General features: G+C 50.1%; 1 protein-coding gene across 2 annotated transcripts; it reads right to left on the reverse strand.

Annotated features, from left to right (window-relative positions):
• Positions 1 to 3243: 3243 nt before the first annotated feature.
• RPN1 (ribophorin I) lies at positions 3244 to 10834 on the reverse strand. Of its 2 annotated transcripts, XM_041463678.1 has the most exons (11): positions 10505 to 10834; positions 9832 to 9896; positions 8323 to 8629; positions 7862 to 8071; positions 6721 to 6913; positions 6265 to 6364; positions 5857 to 5995; positions 5563 to 5682; positions 4846 to 5091; positions 3619 to 3823; positions 3244 to 3514 (listed from the first exon to the last, which is right to left on the reverse strand). In XM_041463678.1, exons 1-10 carry the CDS (start codon positions 10730 to 10732, stop codon positions 3641 to 3643), a joined length of 1791 nt encoding a protein of 596 aa, XP_041319612.1. In that variant the 5' UTR covers positions 10733 to 10834; the 3' UTR covers positions 3244 to 3514; positions 3619 to 3640. The 2 variants fall into 2 exon arrangements, with proteins under 2 accessions (XP_041319612.1, XP_041319620.1); XM_041463686.1 differs by having other exon boundaries at positions 3244 to 3823.
• Between the last annotated feature and the right edge of the window lie 4301 nt (positions 10835 to 15135).

Genomic DNA, 15135 nt, shown 5'->3' on the forward strand with positions numbered 1-15135 from the left:
CTTGCATTTGTGTGGTTTCCTCTTCCTTCTGCTCCGTACACTTTTTTTTCTTCTCTCTTCATTTTGTTTCTTTTGCTGCAGAGGCAAGTTTCAGCCCTTCCAACCTTTTGGCTCTAAACTCTGCACAGGAATAAAACATGAACATGAACTCCCAGAAGGGCTCAGCTTTAACTACATGTGAGATGTTAATCTGCTGGAGGGTCTCAAGTGCTCCTATATTTGAGCCTTTCCTTCTGCTGTTCTGCAATTCCCCTGGCAGATGCCTCCCAACTCCTAACAACCTCCCCAGGCTATTTTCTCTGAGCAAGATCATTTGTGAACTTTCTAGCTCAGAAAAGCTTCTGTGAAGAACAGCAGAGAGTCCTTCAGCAGCCCCCACCTCTCTCTTGAAGGCCTGGCTGTTTTTGAAGGCAGCAGGAAAATTGAGATGGTCCTCTCCACCAGCTTGGGATTCTCCCTGCCCACAGGTCTCAAATTTGATGGCCATGAGTGTGGGTGAGAGGAAGAGGAGCCCTTATGCCTGGATTTCCTGGTGGCAGTGCCTACATCCCTGTAAAATGTTGGCCGTGATGCTTTGGGAACCTGCTGGTGCCAGTTCCTCACACTTGATGACCTGCCAAGCCTGGAAGAAATAAAGGATATCCTTGCAAAGCAGCAGCTGGGGTTCAGGGAGATCCCAAAGCCAGCCAAAAATGGTGCCAGCAAGGCCAGCCCTGGCCAGGGACGTGTTGGAGTGGCCCAGGTGGCAGAAGCCAGCATGGTGACAGTGGCTGGAGGAATAAAGCAAGCCCCACCTGAGCAACAAGGATAAGAGACTGAACTCTGTGACAGCTCCATTTGGGCTGCCCTGCAGTAGCTCCTTCCTGTCCTCAGTGGGCACCTTGGGTCACACATTTGGCACAGAGCATTACCTGGGCATGTCATAGAGTCTGAGCAGGGAGATCATTTGAACATCTCCTTGGATGTATTTACAGTTTGTAAAACTCAACCATGAGAGAGAGACATTTTGAAGCCAGATCCCCTAGAGCCGTCAGAGCTGATGGGGAAGACAGCAAATACCCAAATCCACCTTCCTGACCCAATAATCCCCACCCCATGAACTGGAAGCTGCTCCCTTTAAATTTGGCAGAGATAAACGGCTGCAGCCCTAATTGGTGCATTTGCTGCATCAGGTGTTGCTGCTCTGCCTCTGCCCTGGCTCCTGCAGATCCTAAACTCCTGGTAGGTGCTGTGGTTTTTCCTTTTTTTTTTTTTTCTCATTTATTCACAGTAGTAAATTTGGAGGAATCCAGAAATGGCTCAGGTTTCTCGGTCGCTCTGCTGCTGTGTGTTTGTTAAAAGGTTCCCTGATGTATGTGCTGCTGCAGGAGCAGCACTGGGGCAGAAGGGGCTCAAGGGAGCAGTGTGGGAGGGATGTCCACCCAGGGAGGGTGGCAGAAAGGAGCTGTGTGGAGAGCAGTGAGGCATCACTTCAGCACTGGCTGTTTTATTCTCAGCCTCAGGAACTGGGGCAGCTCTCCCTGGGGACCTTTCCAGCTCTCCTTTCTAGCTGGGGCTGCCTGCATCCATCCTATTTATAGCTGCTGTCTTTGCAGATGTGGTTTCCATTAACAAGCAGTATCTGAAGCTGCCCAGTAGCTTTGTGGGCTGAGGTGCATGCTTGATCAGATCCCCTTGGGGTAGAAAGACACAGGCACTGTCAACCCCACAGGGCCTTGTAACAGGCACCACAAGCTCCACTGTTCCCTCAGGGGTCTGAGCTTCCAGCCAGGCAGAAGTGATATCTTCTGAAGGGTAGCACTGCTGTTTCTCTGCTGGGGGAATGGAGAGTTAAGGATATCTTTGGGATCACCAGTTTGATCCCTCTTCTCATCCTCTGGACCTGCCAGCTTTGGCTGGGTGCAACAGGCAGCCTTTGTCTGGCTTTGGATGCCCCTGGTACTCCCTGAGTATGGAGTGTGCTCTGGCTCAATGGATTAATGACAATTTATTTGATTTTATCTATTTGCAGCTGGTCAGGCAGGACTCACTGTCTCAGGGTGTCCCATAGCACCTGCACAGGGAGCAGACAGGCAGGGATTTAGGCTTGCTCACTCTGCTGCCAGGTGAGGTTTGTGGGCATGGGACAGAGCTGGCACTTGGTGACAGTGTGATGGGTGCCTGGGCTCAGGCCTGCTGCAAAACACTTCTGACTAAAACCATTTTGGAAGCTGTGTGGCCTGGGGCAGAGGGCTTTATCTGAGATAAAAGGGGCTAGTATGGAGCAGAGATTGTGTCTGTGACGGACCTGGGCTATGTAGGTCCAGGACAGAGGGACAGCAGTGCAGGCAGCCTGGCAAAGGGCTGCAAAGTGTCCTGCTGCTTGTGCGTATCCAAGCACAGGGCTTGCAGGCAGCAGAGACAGAGGGTCTATCTTTGCCTCAAGCCAGTGTGCCACAGGGGGCCAGTGCAGTGCTGTGACAAACCTTCACTGCCCAGCACAGCCACGTTTGGCACTCATCTCCTCACGAGCCACTGCTCTGTGGGGCTTTGTGCTTTGCCTGTGCTGCAGGCAACCTCCAGACTCCCTGCAGTCTGCTTCCCACAGGAACTGCAGGTGCCCAGTGGAGCAGGCTACACACCACCTACCACCCCTGCCCTGCACACACAGCCAGCCAGGGGCAGTTGCCACCACCTGCAGTTCAGGACAAACAGAGGGACACACAGCCCCTTCTGCCCTTCTGTTTTCTTCTGTATGAGGATCTCTAACCACTTTGATCTAAACAACTACGCCAGGCAAAGGCAGTAGGGGAGAACCATGTTGCTGTCCCAGCAGCCACCTCTGAAGTATTCGACAATTAACTGAGGCAAAGGTGCACAGGAAAACATCTTAGGAGACTGGTATTAGCAGGGGATTGCATACACCTCCAAAGGTATCTGAGTGAGGACCTACATGGGCAGATCACAAGTGATGCAGGGACTTCTGTCACATGCAGCACACAGTAACAGGATGGCAGGGCAGGCTCTGCTGTTTTCTCCCTGTAAGGGTGCAGGTGTATGCACGTCCCTGGGGAACAAGGCCTTGGCCTTCTCCCCTGTCTGGGTCGGGGCTGTGTGGGGTGGCAGAGCTCTGATTCAGGGCACACAGGAGGCAGGAGTGGTCAGGGCTGAACTCTGTTCCACAGGGAGCTGCACTCCTGGCCGTGGGCAGGATGGGATCACCCAGCCCCTCCACCTCCCCCAGCCCAGCACAACACACAGACAGAAGGCAGTGACTGTTTTATTTCAAAGTAGAACAAAGGTATCTTTTATTCTTTCCAGAGCTGAGACATTCAGCTTGGCCATAGCATGTCTGTGCTCAGACTGGCTCCTTGTGTGCATTTACTCAGAGCACATCTATACAGGGCAAACCAAAAGCAGGAGATGTTTCTTAACTTGGCTGAGTCTCACCTCTGGTAAAGAAATCCCAGCCAAACAGATGGCTTGGTTCCTTGCACAGCACGTGCTGCCGAGCAGACAGGCTCTATAGAAAAATCTAAAAACAAAATGCACTTTCAGACATTCCACATCAACTTTTCCCCTAATTTTGCTGGGAATGCATTTTGGCTCCAAGTGTACCACTCCCATCTCCCTTCACACCTCTGCAGTTGCTAAAGCAGAGTTAGAGGGCATCAAGGATGTTGTCGATTTTGGAGACCAGGTCCTGGCGCTTGTTGGAATGCATCTTCTCGTTCTCGATGTACGTGTCCTTCTTGAGCTTGCCTGCCACCAGCCGCTCCGCCTCCACCGACGACTTCAGGACCAGCTCCTTCACTTGGCCATCCAGCTTCTGAATCTCACTTACCTGACAGGGTGACAAACCAAGGGAGTATTAGAGCAGACAAAACAGAACAAAACAATCCCTACAGTGAAGCTGGAATAGAAGAGATGGCAGATCATAGCACTGACTTCATCTTTTGCTAAGTAGAAACATCTCCAATCCCTGAATGTTGCTTCCTGAACCATCACATTAGGAGGAATATTCCATGAAGGGGTAACTAAGGAGTGCAGATAAAAGGGCCTCCAAGGACCCAGGAGCCATAGTGGCAAGAGACTGTTAAAGAGTATTTAATGATGGATTTTAAAGGCTTCAAGCTAAATCACAGCTCTGACAGCTGGAAGCTGTGTCCCTACAGTTAATGTTCAGGGCGTGTGAGTGGTAGGTCGCAATGACAGAGCTACTCTTTGAATTAAATAACAGATTAACCAAGGTGGCTATTAGCTAAATGGATCTTAGAGACTAAAGTGTCTCTCACTTGGGGTTAAGTGGCTGTTTTCAGGTAAGTGTTAAAACACACTGAAGGGAAGGACAGTGGGTGTGTGCTCATTGTGCCATGGCTTTCAACATGGTAGAGCAAAACACCCCCAGAGGACTATCATGTTACCAAAATTCTGTCAGCACCAAATGTAAATGTGCAAGAAAAGAAGAGATGAGAGAGAAGATTTTGAGTTGACTGGTGTGAGTAGTAGAGTCAGAACTGTTAATGTGTTGATAGTTTCCATTTTTTGCTTAAGTGTCACTGCCATGAGCTCGATGAGAAGCATCAGGATTGTGTTACAAAAGCATTAACCTGTACAAATGCAGCTGGTTCAAGGGCTGCTTAAGAAACAGCACAAGCAGCTGTTTACCAGCAACACTTACATGGCTGCATAACTGAGATTACTGCAAAAATAACATTTTTCACACACCCTTGCAGAGATCAAGCCATTTTCAGATTTAAAAAACCCAACACAGACTGGCTGCAGAAACCCCCAAATAAAACTCCTGCAGAATACTTGACAGAGCCAAGAACAGGAGAGCTTATAAAATAAATTTTAATTTCTTACTTTATCACATAAGTCAGAGCCTTCTGTCTTCAGTTTAGACTGCAGAGAGGCTATTTCACTTGTCAGGGCCTTGTGCTCCATCTCCAAAGACTTTTTGCCACTGTTGAGGGTGGAGATGTCCCGTGACTGCTTGTATTTATTCACTGCTTCATCAAAGTGACGGTACAGCCCAAGCCTCTTGTTCACCAGAGTAAGCACCTGCTCTGTGATGCAGGCAACCTTCATCCTGGCTTCAGCAGCTGGATCCTGCAAGAGGACAGGAGGGAAGATCAAAGCAGTCATATCTCTGACCTGCATCAAGCCATGCCTGCAATCTGCCACAGGACTGTTACAAAAACTGTTCCCTCTCCAATTAAGTCAACTGAGAGTAATTAGGTGAATGGTGCAAGTGCTGATTAGGGGAAACACCTTTCAGCACTCAGTCCAGCCCAACAAATAGTTTTAACAGTGAAAACACTGCAGAGGGAGAACTGCAGACATCCCTTCTTCTCAGGGGGATTCCTTTTTACATAGCAAGCAAAACTCTAGTTAGCTTTATGACACCAGATCAGCCCTACAGGAGTACCAGGGCTCAAGGTGAACAAAAACAGGACTTCAAACAACCAGTAAAACTTTGGAATGGTGGGAACATTCAGCGAGAATTACTGGTATGAAAAATCACCATCCAACAGCTGAGAAATCTGCTTATATTCCCACAGGGCTCTTCATCATACAGACCTTGGTGATGGAGAAATCCAGCCTGACATATACAATCACAGTGAAGAACAAGATGTAAAAGGCTCCAACTACCAAGAGAGGCTCTTGCAGCATCAGGATTTTGTTGAAGGTGTAATGAACCTATAAGAGAAGTCCAAACACTGAGCAGTGCCCCGTGTTACTGCAGGGTTTACACCGCTCCTCAGGCAGCAGCAGCAGAACCACCCAATCAGTCCAGTCAGTGTTTATTTCTTAGGTGTTTTGACTGAGCTGCTGAATTCAGAGGAGGCACAACTGCTCAGAGGCCACACTCACCACGATGTCCTGGATGTGCTGCTCCACCAGGTTGCTCTTGTGTGCCACAATAACAGGACGTCCAAAAGTGTCCAAATATGTGTAGTGAAGCTCGTCCGAGGCACGATTGATTTCATAGGGGCTGTCCACATGGATATTCCTGTGGGTAAAACCAAACAGTCCCACATGACTCTGTGGTGTTTGAGATGATGTAACCCAAGACTCGTCTGGGCAGTTGTAGCCTCTAGCACAAGGAAAATTACGCAGTTTAAACAATGCTCTACAAGGAAGCAAAGCTGTGTTCCAAGATCTCCTCCATATGCACAGTCATGGTTTTGATTCACTGTCCCCAGGCCATTAGAGCAGACTGGAGAAGTGCCACCAACACAGCACTGTCTGCAGTAACAAGCCAGGAGGAATCACACTTACTTGGCTCCTTCTGGCAGGACAATCTTGACAGTCAAAGAGTCTGTAACTTGCTCATCAAACACATGGTCAACAAACCTCATCTTCAGGGCATACTGATCACCTAAAAGTGCAGAGCAGAGAGTGGTTACAGTTCCTCAGAGAACAAGGGACAGCCTTGAAACTTAGCTCCCACCCAGGGCAGGAGCAGAATTTGTATGGATAATTGTGCAGCAGGGGGCACTAGCTCACTCAGATATATTTTAACCAGATGTCTACAAAAACCTGAAGGAAGCACAAAAAAGGTGGATTTGCATATTCTAGAAAAAATAGCTGGCAACTGTTGTTGCTAAGGTCCTCTGTACCACAGCTTTCAATTCTTTTCTTTTCAATTCTTTTTTCTTTTTTTTTTTTCAATTCTTTTCTGTACAGCAACACAAAGGAGGATGTTTTTTATTCCCTTCCCCCTCAGCCACCCACCAAGATTGTAGAGGTATTCGTAGCTTGGCAGGTTGTAGCCAATGATGTAATGGGTTTTCCAGCCCCCAAAAAGCGGGAATCGGGGACGGATCTCCATCTCCACAGAGTCATCCAGGACAAGAAGGTGGCTGGTGGAGATGTTCCCAATTTCATCTCTGTAATAGACATCCTGAGCAGCAGCTGGGAGAATGGTCTGTATGGAGAGAAGCAGCAGTGAGGGAGTTACTTCCAGTGAAATTGGCAAAACCAATAAAGGCTGGTAAGCACTGAGAAACTGTGCTCCCACATGAGACGTGACAAAATGGCCATTCAGTTGCACTGAGTGGTAAAATTGTGCCATTATAAGCAATCCCACAAGTGGCTGCCAGCACTAAAATCACTTGGTGTCCAAATGAATGTGCTTTCTCCAGCTGAGTTTCAAACTCCCCAGACAGCAAGGGATCATCATGCCCACCAGGACAGCAATTCCCTTTTCACTCCAGCTTGCTGCCCTAGCTGACTGGGCTTGCTAGCTTTATACTCAGCAAAATGAGATTTCTGTTTGGCTGCACCACCCTAGAGAATTACAACAATCAATCCTGAAGGCTACAAGCAGTGAGAAAGGTTTTGGTTCAGATGAGAACACATAATACTTTTTACATCTGGCTAGCAGAGCCACAGCTTTAATTCTTGTTGAGTGCTTTGTGAGCAAGGAATGAATGGGTGAGTTTCCAACTAATACTGTTCAACATGAGGAGGAAATGACAGAGAAGCAACTCTGAAAATAAGGGGGTGGGGACAGAATGAATGGTCCTTGCACAGTGGAAAACCCAAAGCAGATATCTCAATACAGGAGTAAGGGATTTAGAGGGTCCCTGAGATTGGAGGGGTTGAAGTGTGGAAAAACACTACATGCCCTGTTACGTGCAGCCTGTTGGACCAGCAAATGCAATAAAGTGTATAACCTCCTAATGCTGCATCCAAAAGCTATTCCCATCCAGCACAAGCTTTCTCTGAAAATAGACCAGAGTTTTAATATTCCCTTATTACTGGGGTATGTTACCAAACAAAAGGCAAAGGACAACTGCAATTTTTCTTTTCCTCTGGGGACCTAAGAAAAGGGGAAGCCACAGATATAAAAATACACGTGCAAAATGTCAACCTTAAAAGACTTGACAGAAGAGATCCCACTGTCTGGCTGTCTCTGGTAGTCGTATCTGGAGAAAGGCCCTTTCAGCACTGCTCCTGTGTGCTTTAAATCAACCGTCTCTTCAACAGCAATGTTCCCCCAGTGAGACACCTCAATGACTCGTGTCATGCTGGTGATGGTCAGGAAGGGACTGTTATTTTCATAGTGCACCTTCAGAGTGTCCTAACAAGGGAAAAAAGATAACTGTCAGATCTAAAGTAAGTAGCAAGCTTCCCTCACAATGACTCACTCCATGTGCCACAGAGAACCCTCCTTGGCAGATGCACGTGTTCCTGGCACACAGTTTAACTCACAGCTGGCCTGTGATTTCTACATGAAAGACTCTGCTTCCCACTCTCCAGCCTCTGAGACACATCCTCTATGTCTGGAAGATGCTCTCAGCAGAGCCACAATCCCTTTGCACAGAAATTTACCTGGCTGTATGCAGGGATGTCCTTGAAGGGGCCATATTCAATCATGTCCTCAGTGCGGGAAGGGTTGCCCAGCTTGGTGTAACTCTCCACGTTCCTGGAGGCCAGTTTGACACGGGTTGTTTGGGTCTTGGTGACGTATGGTGAGTAAAAATAGTGATTTCCTTCAAAAACCACAAACTGCTTCTCACTTTGGGTGATGTGGGTGGGATAGGGCTGCAAGACGTGTGTGAAAACCATTTCAACAGAGACACGGACCTTGGCTCCTGGGGCCAAAGGAGAGGGCAGCTTCACCGAGAAGAATTTCCCACTGCAAGGGAGAAGAACAGGTAAGGCAGGTGGGATCTCCCTGGAGAGAGCATTCAGATCCACCCACTGCAACATCCCCTGCAGACAGGCGACCATCTATCATGTGTGTAATGTGTGATTTGGGCAGGTATTTCACTTGCTCCTCCAAGGCACAGAGATGTCTTGTCCCAGCAGGTGTGATTACTGTGCTGGGGAAGAAGCACAGGCTGAACTGTGTCCAGGCACAGTTACAGTCTTTGCTTCACAAAAAAACACCTAGCTCCCTTTTGGGAAGAGGAATGGTGACATACCCCTCCCTAATCCTGCATTTATAAAGCTTCAGCAAGAGTGTTTTTGCACTCTTCTCCAGATGACAGGAATGATCTGCATCAAAGGAAGCATGGCCACAAGTCCGGAAGACAAATCACAAACATCTTACATACTTGTTCCCACAAAGTCTGTTCATTCTCAGATTTTTGCCCACACAATCTGAAATTAAGGAATGGCCAGAATGGGAGCAAGGTTTTGGACTGAGGTTCTACAGAATGAATTGAGACTCCACCGAATCTGTAAAGATTTGGACTGGACAGACCAAGGTGATGCCAGAAGCAAACATAGTTCATGTCACGCCTGGTGGCCCAAGGGCAGGATCACATGAGACATCCAGCCATGCCAGAAGCCAAGGTCTACCCTGGCATCTTAACTCCACAGCCACTGTACTCTCCAAACCCAGCTGCACTGTGCTTTTGAGTCACTTCACAGGCACTGCTCACCTCTCAGCTCTCATGGCTCAGAAAACACCTGCCTGCAGCACCTACATAATATTCCAAGCTTGGCAGCACAGAGCCTGATGCAAACAGCAGCATCCTCTCTCCTGGCAGCAGGAAGAGCCTGCACTGGGGGCCATGGTACCCAGCACTCTGTGGTGCTCTACACACTGCCACAGGGCACTAAACTCTCTGTAGTCACCACCACCAGTCCTCTGAGAGCTCAGAATGGAGGAACAGGTAAGAGCATGACCAAATGCTTCTCTGACCTGGTGTCCCAGGGGGCCAGGGCATTACTCAAGGCACTGAGAACATGAGACTGAGCACAGCTGAGGAGGACAAGTGGTCGTGATCGCTAGGTATGTGGAACTGGGAGAGCATCTCTGCTTCACTGTGAGGACAATTATGAACCCCCCAAGCACAACTCTAGGTATTCACCTTAGAGGGTGATACTCACCTTTTTCCCTTAACTTTGGTCTCTTTCACTTCCAAGGCATTCTCCTCCTCTTCCTCACCTTTCACCTGTTCCCAAGCAACATAGGGGATCAGTGTGCTGTGTGTTGCCACGTTCCCCCAGCCTGGTTCCCAAGCCGGCACAGTCACCATTAGTAGCACAAATGAGAATATTGATCAAATGCTTTTGTGATTTCCCTAGTGACTGGGGAGTGAGGCCATGGGGAATATGGCTTCACCTGCCAAGGTACACTAGAGAACTCTGTATACAGCCATACTATAGAGCACTGTATGTACCTCTCTCTGCGGTATGTAGAGTTTATCTAAAGTGACAGTACCTCTAGGGCTAGGCCAGAAGTATTGTCCTATATCTCCTCCGACCCTCCTGTGCGTAAGGGCCGGGCCCCCCGTCCCCGCGCTGCCTGGGGCTGCCAGCCCTGCTCCTGGTCCGCCGGCGGCGACCCCTGCCCAGCCGTGACGGTGTGAATCGCCCGCGATCGCCTCCCAGGCCTGCCACCTCCGCCCTCACGCCGCCACACACACCCCCCATTGCCGGCGGGCGCGGGATCCGGGAGGGCGCTGAGGGCCCGGCAGTGCCGACGTGTCCCTTCGGGCGCAGGGCCGGGAGCGCCCGCGGGCTCCCCGGGCGGCGCTCCGTGCCCGCTCCCCGCGCTCACCTGCACGCCCAGGTGGGCCAGCCGGGGCTCCAGCCCGGGCTCCAGCGCCAGCAGGAAGGTGGAGGCGGCCGCGCCGCCCGGCGCATTGGCGAGGCTGAGCTCGGCCGAGATCTTGGCCAGGTGCGTGCTGAGGTCCAGCGAGCGCCGCACCTCCTCCAGCACTAGATCGGCGCTGGCCCCGGCGGCCGCCAGGCAGAGCAGCAGCAGGCGGCACAGCAGCCCCGCCATGGCCGGCACACCGCGCGGGGAGGGCACAAGATGGCGGCGCCCGCGCTGTACGGGCACGGCACAAGATGGCGGCGCCCATGGGGGAGGAGGCGCGCGATGGCGGCGCCCACCGGCGCTGGAGGCCCGGCCCCCTCCTCCCCGCCTTCCGCGGTGCCCGAGGAGAGAAGCTGGGCGGGCTCTTCCAGAGTCCCGGGGGTGGTTTCGGCTTCGCGCAGTTCCGGTGCTTCCCGCCGCCCCGCTGTATCGGCGAGCTTGGGTGTGCCCGCGGGGCGCTGGGCCCCTGGCCTTGCTGAGCTCCCAGGCCTGGGCAGGCCTCTGGGCCGGTCAAGCGCTGCTTGTTTGGCCCTGCTGGGGTTTCCCACTTCTTTTTCTGCCCGAAAAAGAACGGGAAAAGAACTATAACAAATACTACGCGATGCTCAGGGCTTTCAGGTGCTTCTCAACCTCCTCTCCTTCCACGGCACAGAGCGGCTCTGTTTCTCCATGTTTTTAGCAGTGGCCGGTTCCTGGCAGGGCTTCCAGGGGCCAGAGGTGTCCGTCCTGTGTTGGGCATAGGGATGGGAGGCAGTGGGAAGTGTTGGGCATAGGATGGCCCGGAGGAGCTGCCGGTGTGGATGGCACTGGGATGTAGCACCAGGCACTGCAGAGGGATGGACTTTGGTGGTTTTGATTATGCTGTTGAATTAATGAGCCTCAGATTGGGACAGTTCATCTCGCTGGCCTGGCACACATTGTTGCTCTGGAAGGTGAGGTTTAACACAAATAGAGTTAAGATGAACCCAAATTTTCTGCTTAAAAAACCACAGATAATTGACAGCTGGGTGATGCCAGAGTAGAAGTGCTGCAGGTTGCCAAGGCATGGTAACTAGCCCTACACTGGCTTAAGGCAGCTGGGGAAAGGAAAATGTTAGTGGTTTAACACATGACTGGGGAAGAGGTGATTGACACTTTATTCTCAAACATCTAAGGCAGATAAAAGCAAGGAACGGATGTTGTCTGCTGTGATTGCCAGAGCAGGGCTTTTACCTCTGAGCCCTGTGGGACAACAGACCTTTCATGTTTGCATAATGTGATCCAGGACTCAATCTTACTTTAAGATCCTAATACAAGTCACAGAGATAATTCTTTGATTTGGCCTGAGATTGCCAAGTATCGGAAGAGGATTTCCTAAATTACGTGTTTGGATATGGAGTCAAATAGTCCCTTGGCAAAGGCTAAATAGAATGGGATGTCTCCTGGTGTGCTATGTTCAAAACAGCATAATTTCTCAGCTAACCTTCCTTTTCTTCCCTTACCACCCCCCCACCCCCAAATTCCTGTCATGGAAATTTTCTTGGCAAATTACTTCAATTTCCCTTTGATTTATGTAGGTAAATACAGAAATGCCTGTGCATTTGGCAACTCGCCCTGTAAGCATATCCTAGCACAAGCAGGTAGTTTTGTCACCGTGTCTTGGTGATAGTGGTGTTCTCTTCCAGCAGCACAGCAGGAGATGCCTGCAGGGGTGGGTTCCACCTCCTCAGCCTCATGTTTCCAGCCAGGGAAATATTCCAAGTCCCTCTGCTCTCCAGGAAAAGCCTGTTTATCTTGGCCTTCTCCAAAGAGCTGGGCTTTGGGGCCTGGAGCTGGGTAGGCATGTTCAGGGGGAAGCAACCGTGAAACATGAGAGGCTGAGCAGAACAGCCACCTCCAATTAAAGGCTGGCCAGCAGTGCTGCATCTGGGGACTCCCTCCAGTTGCCCTGGTTGGGTGTGCAAGTTTCTCTGCTAGGAATGGCCGTCACTGACCTTCCATGTGTCACACGGAATAAATGAACTCCATTCGGCCTCTTTAATAACACATGCAGCTCTCATTTCCCTCTCTCCCTTAGGGCAATTTCTCCTGGTAAAGGGAGGGAAAGAAATAAATGCATATGTCCCTTATGTCTGGAAATAATTGGGCTTCAGTTGTCCCAGGCCAAATTCTTCTCTCCAATGGGTTCATCCCAGAGGCTGGATTTGACCTTGCTGGCGAATGCCAGTTTCAATATGTGACCCATCCCAGACCCTGGTGAGCTCTGAAGCAGTGTTGTACACTAACCCTGCGTTTGGATCCATTTCTGATTGTGATAATTGAGTCATGCTGAGCCTGTGCATCATCTGTTTCAAGACTTCACTCTACCACATAGACTGAATTTGTCTTTGGGTTGAAAAGGTGCTGCCTTTGGGCTTGTTCAAGGCTGAGTTTGGCTCTGCAGGCCCTTCCTGCCACTGCCCTGTGAGCAGTGCCCGGCAGGTCTTCATGCACGGGGTCAGTCACAGCTGCTCGTGGCCCCTGGCTGGCTGTGATGGTGGCTGGGACAGCTCCAGGGATAGCTCTGGGGACAGCTTGGGGACAGCTTGCAGGCTGTTGTTCAGCAGGGACAGGGTGCAGTGCCTGCGTGCGTATCTGGCTACCCAGGCCTGGTGCCAAGTAACAGAGAGAGACGAGAGTTCAGAACTGCTTTTTCTCTCTCTATGTTTTTTTGTTCTCTCATTGCAAGGAATGTCCCCTTCCAGCAGTAACATCCCAGAGAGCTGCAGGTCAGGAAGCAGCATGAGAGAGGTGACCAGCCGTGCTGCCATCCAGGCACTGGCACAGTGCCCCAGCTCCCCGTGTGCTGTGGAGAGGGTGTGCCAGCCCCAGGGCTCGGAGCAGTGGGAGGATGGAGCCATCTGCCAGGGCTGAGGGACATCGTGCTGTCATAAATGCCTCTGGCAGGATCGGCCACGAACAGCACCACACCCCAGGAAAGGCCCTGTGCTCCTGTGTTTGTACAGGGCTGATGCCAAACTCAGAGCTGTGTCATCTGTCAGAGCAATTTGTTCTCAAGGAGGGAAGGAGAAGTTGTTTTCTAGAAGGAGCTGTTGGCTGTGACCACAGAAGCACACTGAAGGCTGTAGCAGCAGGGAACAGGATTTACTCTGCTGTGATCCTCGTGCAGGTGGGGAGCTTGCACCAGGAATATGCAGGGACCAGGATACAAAGTGTTGCTCTCTGAGGAGCCCAGGTCAGGGACAGAAGAGAGTAAACAGGGTTGGGTATGTGTAGCAGAAGTCATCCTGGCAACGCCTTGAAAATTTTAATACAAATCTATCAGTGATCCTGAAAAAAACCTTCCTGCTTCAGATTTTATTGGTGTTTCATCATTTAACCCTGTGTATGTAAAATCAGCCTTTTGGCTGCCAGTAGGAGGCAGAGGGCATTTCTTTCTCCTTATTCAGTCCTGAGCAAGGTGTTGGCAGTTGCCAGCCATGAGAGCACAGGTATGAGGTTGCTGAGTGATGGCAGAGTTTGCTTAGCCTTGCTAAGGCCCTCAAAAAGCAGCTGGAGAAAAAGAAGAACAACATTCTTCCAGTTTCATTATTTTCACAACCTCATTTTTCAGCTTGTCAGCACAATTCACACTGAGCCTCTGCCAAGCAAAACACACCATTATTCTTATTTGGGGTTTGCCTGTGATTTCCATGGAATGGTGGTCTTAGGGGGCTGGTTGGAGCTTGGTTCCTACTCTTTGTTTAGCTACTCTGGAAACACATTATGCCTTCACAGAGAAAGTGGTGATGGGGCACTGTCAGTCCAGGGGCTGCTCCTCTGGATTTTTTCAAGTTAGTTATCTGCAGTAGCCCCTTCCTCCCCACTCCTTATAGTCTTCACCTTTCTTTAAAATAATTTTTTTTCCTGGTTAAAAAAAAAAAAAAATCTGTTCTTCTCTCCTTGTCAGACCACAAGACTCAGGAAAAAATAATGAAAAAACCTGCCTGTACGAAGCATTGGGAAACACACGGGGAAAACCTCCTGGAAGCATGTGGGAGAGCATCTGTGAGTCCTGCAGGGGGTGAGACTATTGTGTGATGAGTGTTGTTGAAATAAGAAAAAAAGTGTGGAAAAGGGGATGCTTCATCACTTTTAAAAGTACTTTTAACCCTTCTTAAAGCTTACTAAAAATGTAACTGAAATAGCCATAGGCAGGCACCGGCATGCTGTGAATGAAAAAAATCTGTCACATGTGTACAGTTAAAATGCAAAACCTTAGCAAGGTATATGATCCACACAAGGAAAGCTGCCTTGGGCTGGGTGGCTCTGGATTTTGTCACAGGATCAGAGCAGGTTTTGGATAGAGGGAACAGTGCTGTTTTAACTGTATTTAAAAAATGAGAGTGTGATCAGGGCTGCCACTCAAGTACTTCACAGTTCACACAGGACCTGGCTACACCCACAGCTTGAAAATGCCTTTGCTGGACTGGCATCTGCAAAGCCAGTCGAGGAGAGAGGAGGGCAAAGTGCCTATCTCGGAAAAGACAGGTGCTGAGAAGCAAGGAGGCAGGGAACCTGCTGTCCTTCCAGGCTCCAGAGGGGCAGGCTGGGAGTCCTGGCCATGGGCA

This window comes from Pyrgilauda ruficollis, unplaced genomic scaffold, assembly GCF_017590135.1.
Source record: "Pyrgilauda ruficollis isolate IOZ18807 unplaced genomic scaffold, ASM1759013v1 scaffold10, whole genome shotgun sequence".
Classification (NCBI taxonomy): Eukaryota; Metazoa; Chordata; class Aves; order Passeriformes; family Passeridae; genus Pyrgilauda; species Pyrgilauda ruficollis.

Excerpts from the sequence above, each read along its gene's own strand:
- RPN1 (XM_041463678.1), bottom strand. The coding sequence starts at position 10,732 with ATGGCGGGGCTGCTGTGCCGCCTGCTGCTGCTCTGCCTGGCGGCCGCC. Across the intron at positions 9,897-10,504 it reads TGGCCCACCTGGGCGTGCAG|GTGAAAGGTGAGGAAGAGGA; the intron begins GTGAGCGCGGGG and ends GCTTGGGAACAG. Across the intron at positions 8,630-9,831 it reads ACCAAAGTTAAGGGAAAAAG|TGGGAAATTCTTCTCGGTGA; the intron begins GTGAGTATCACC and ends TCTCCCTTGCAG.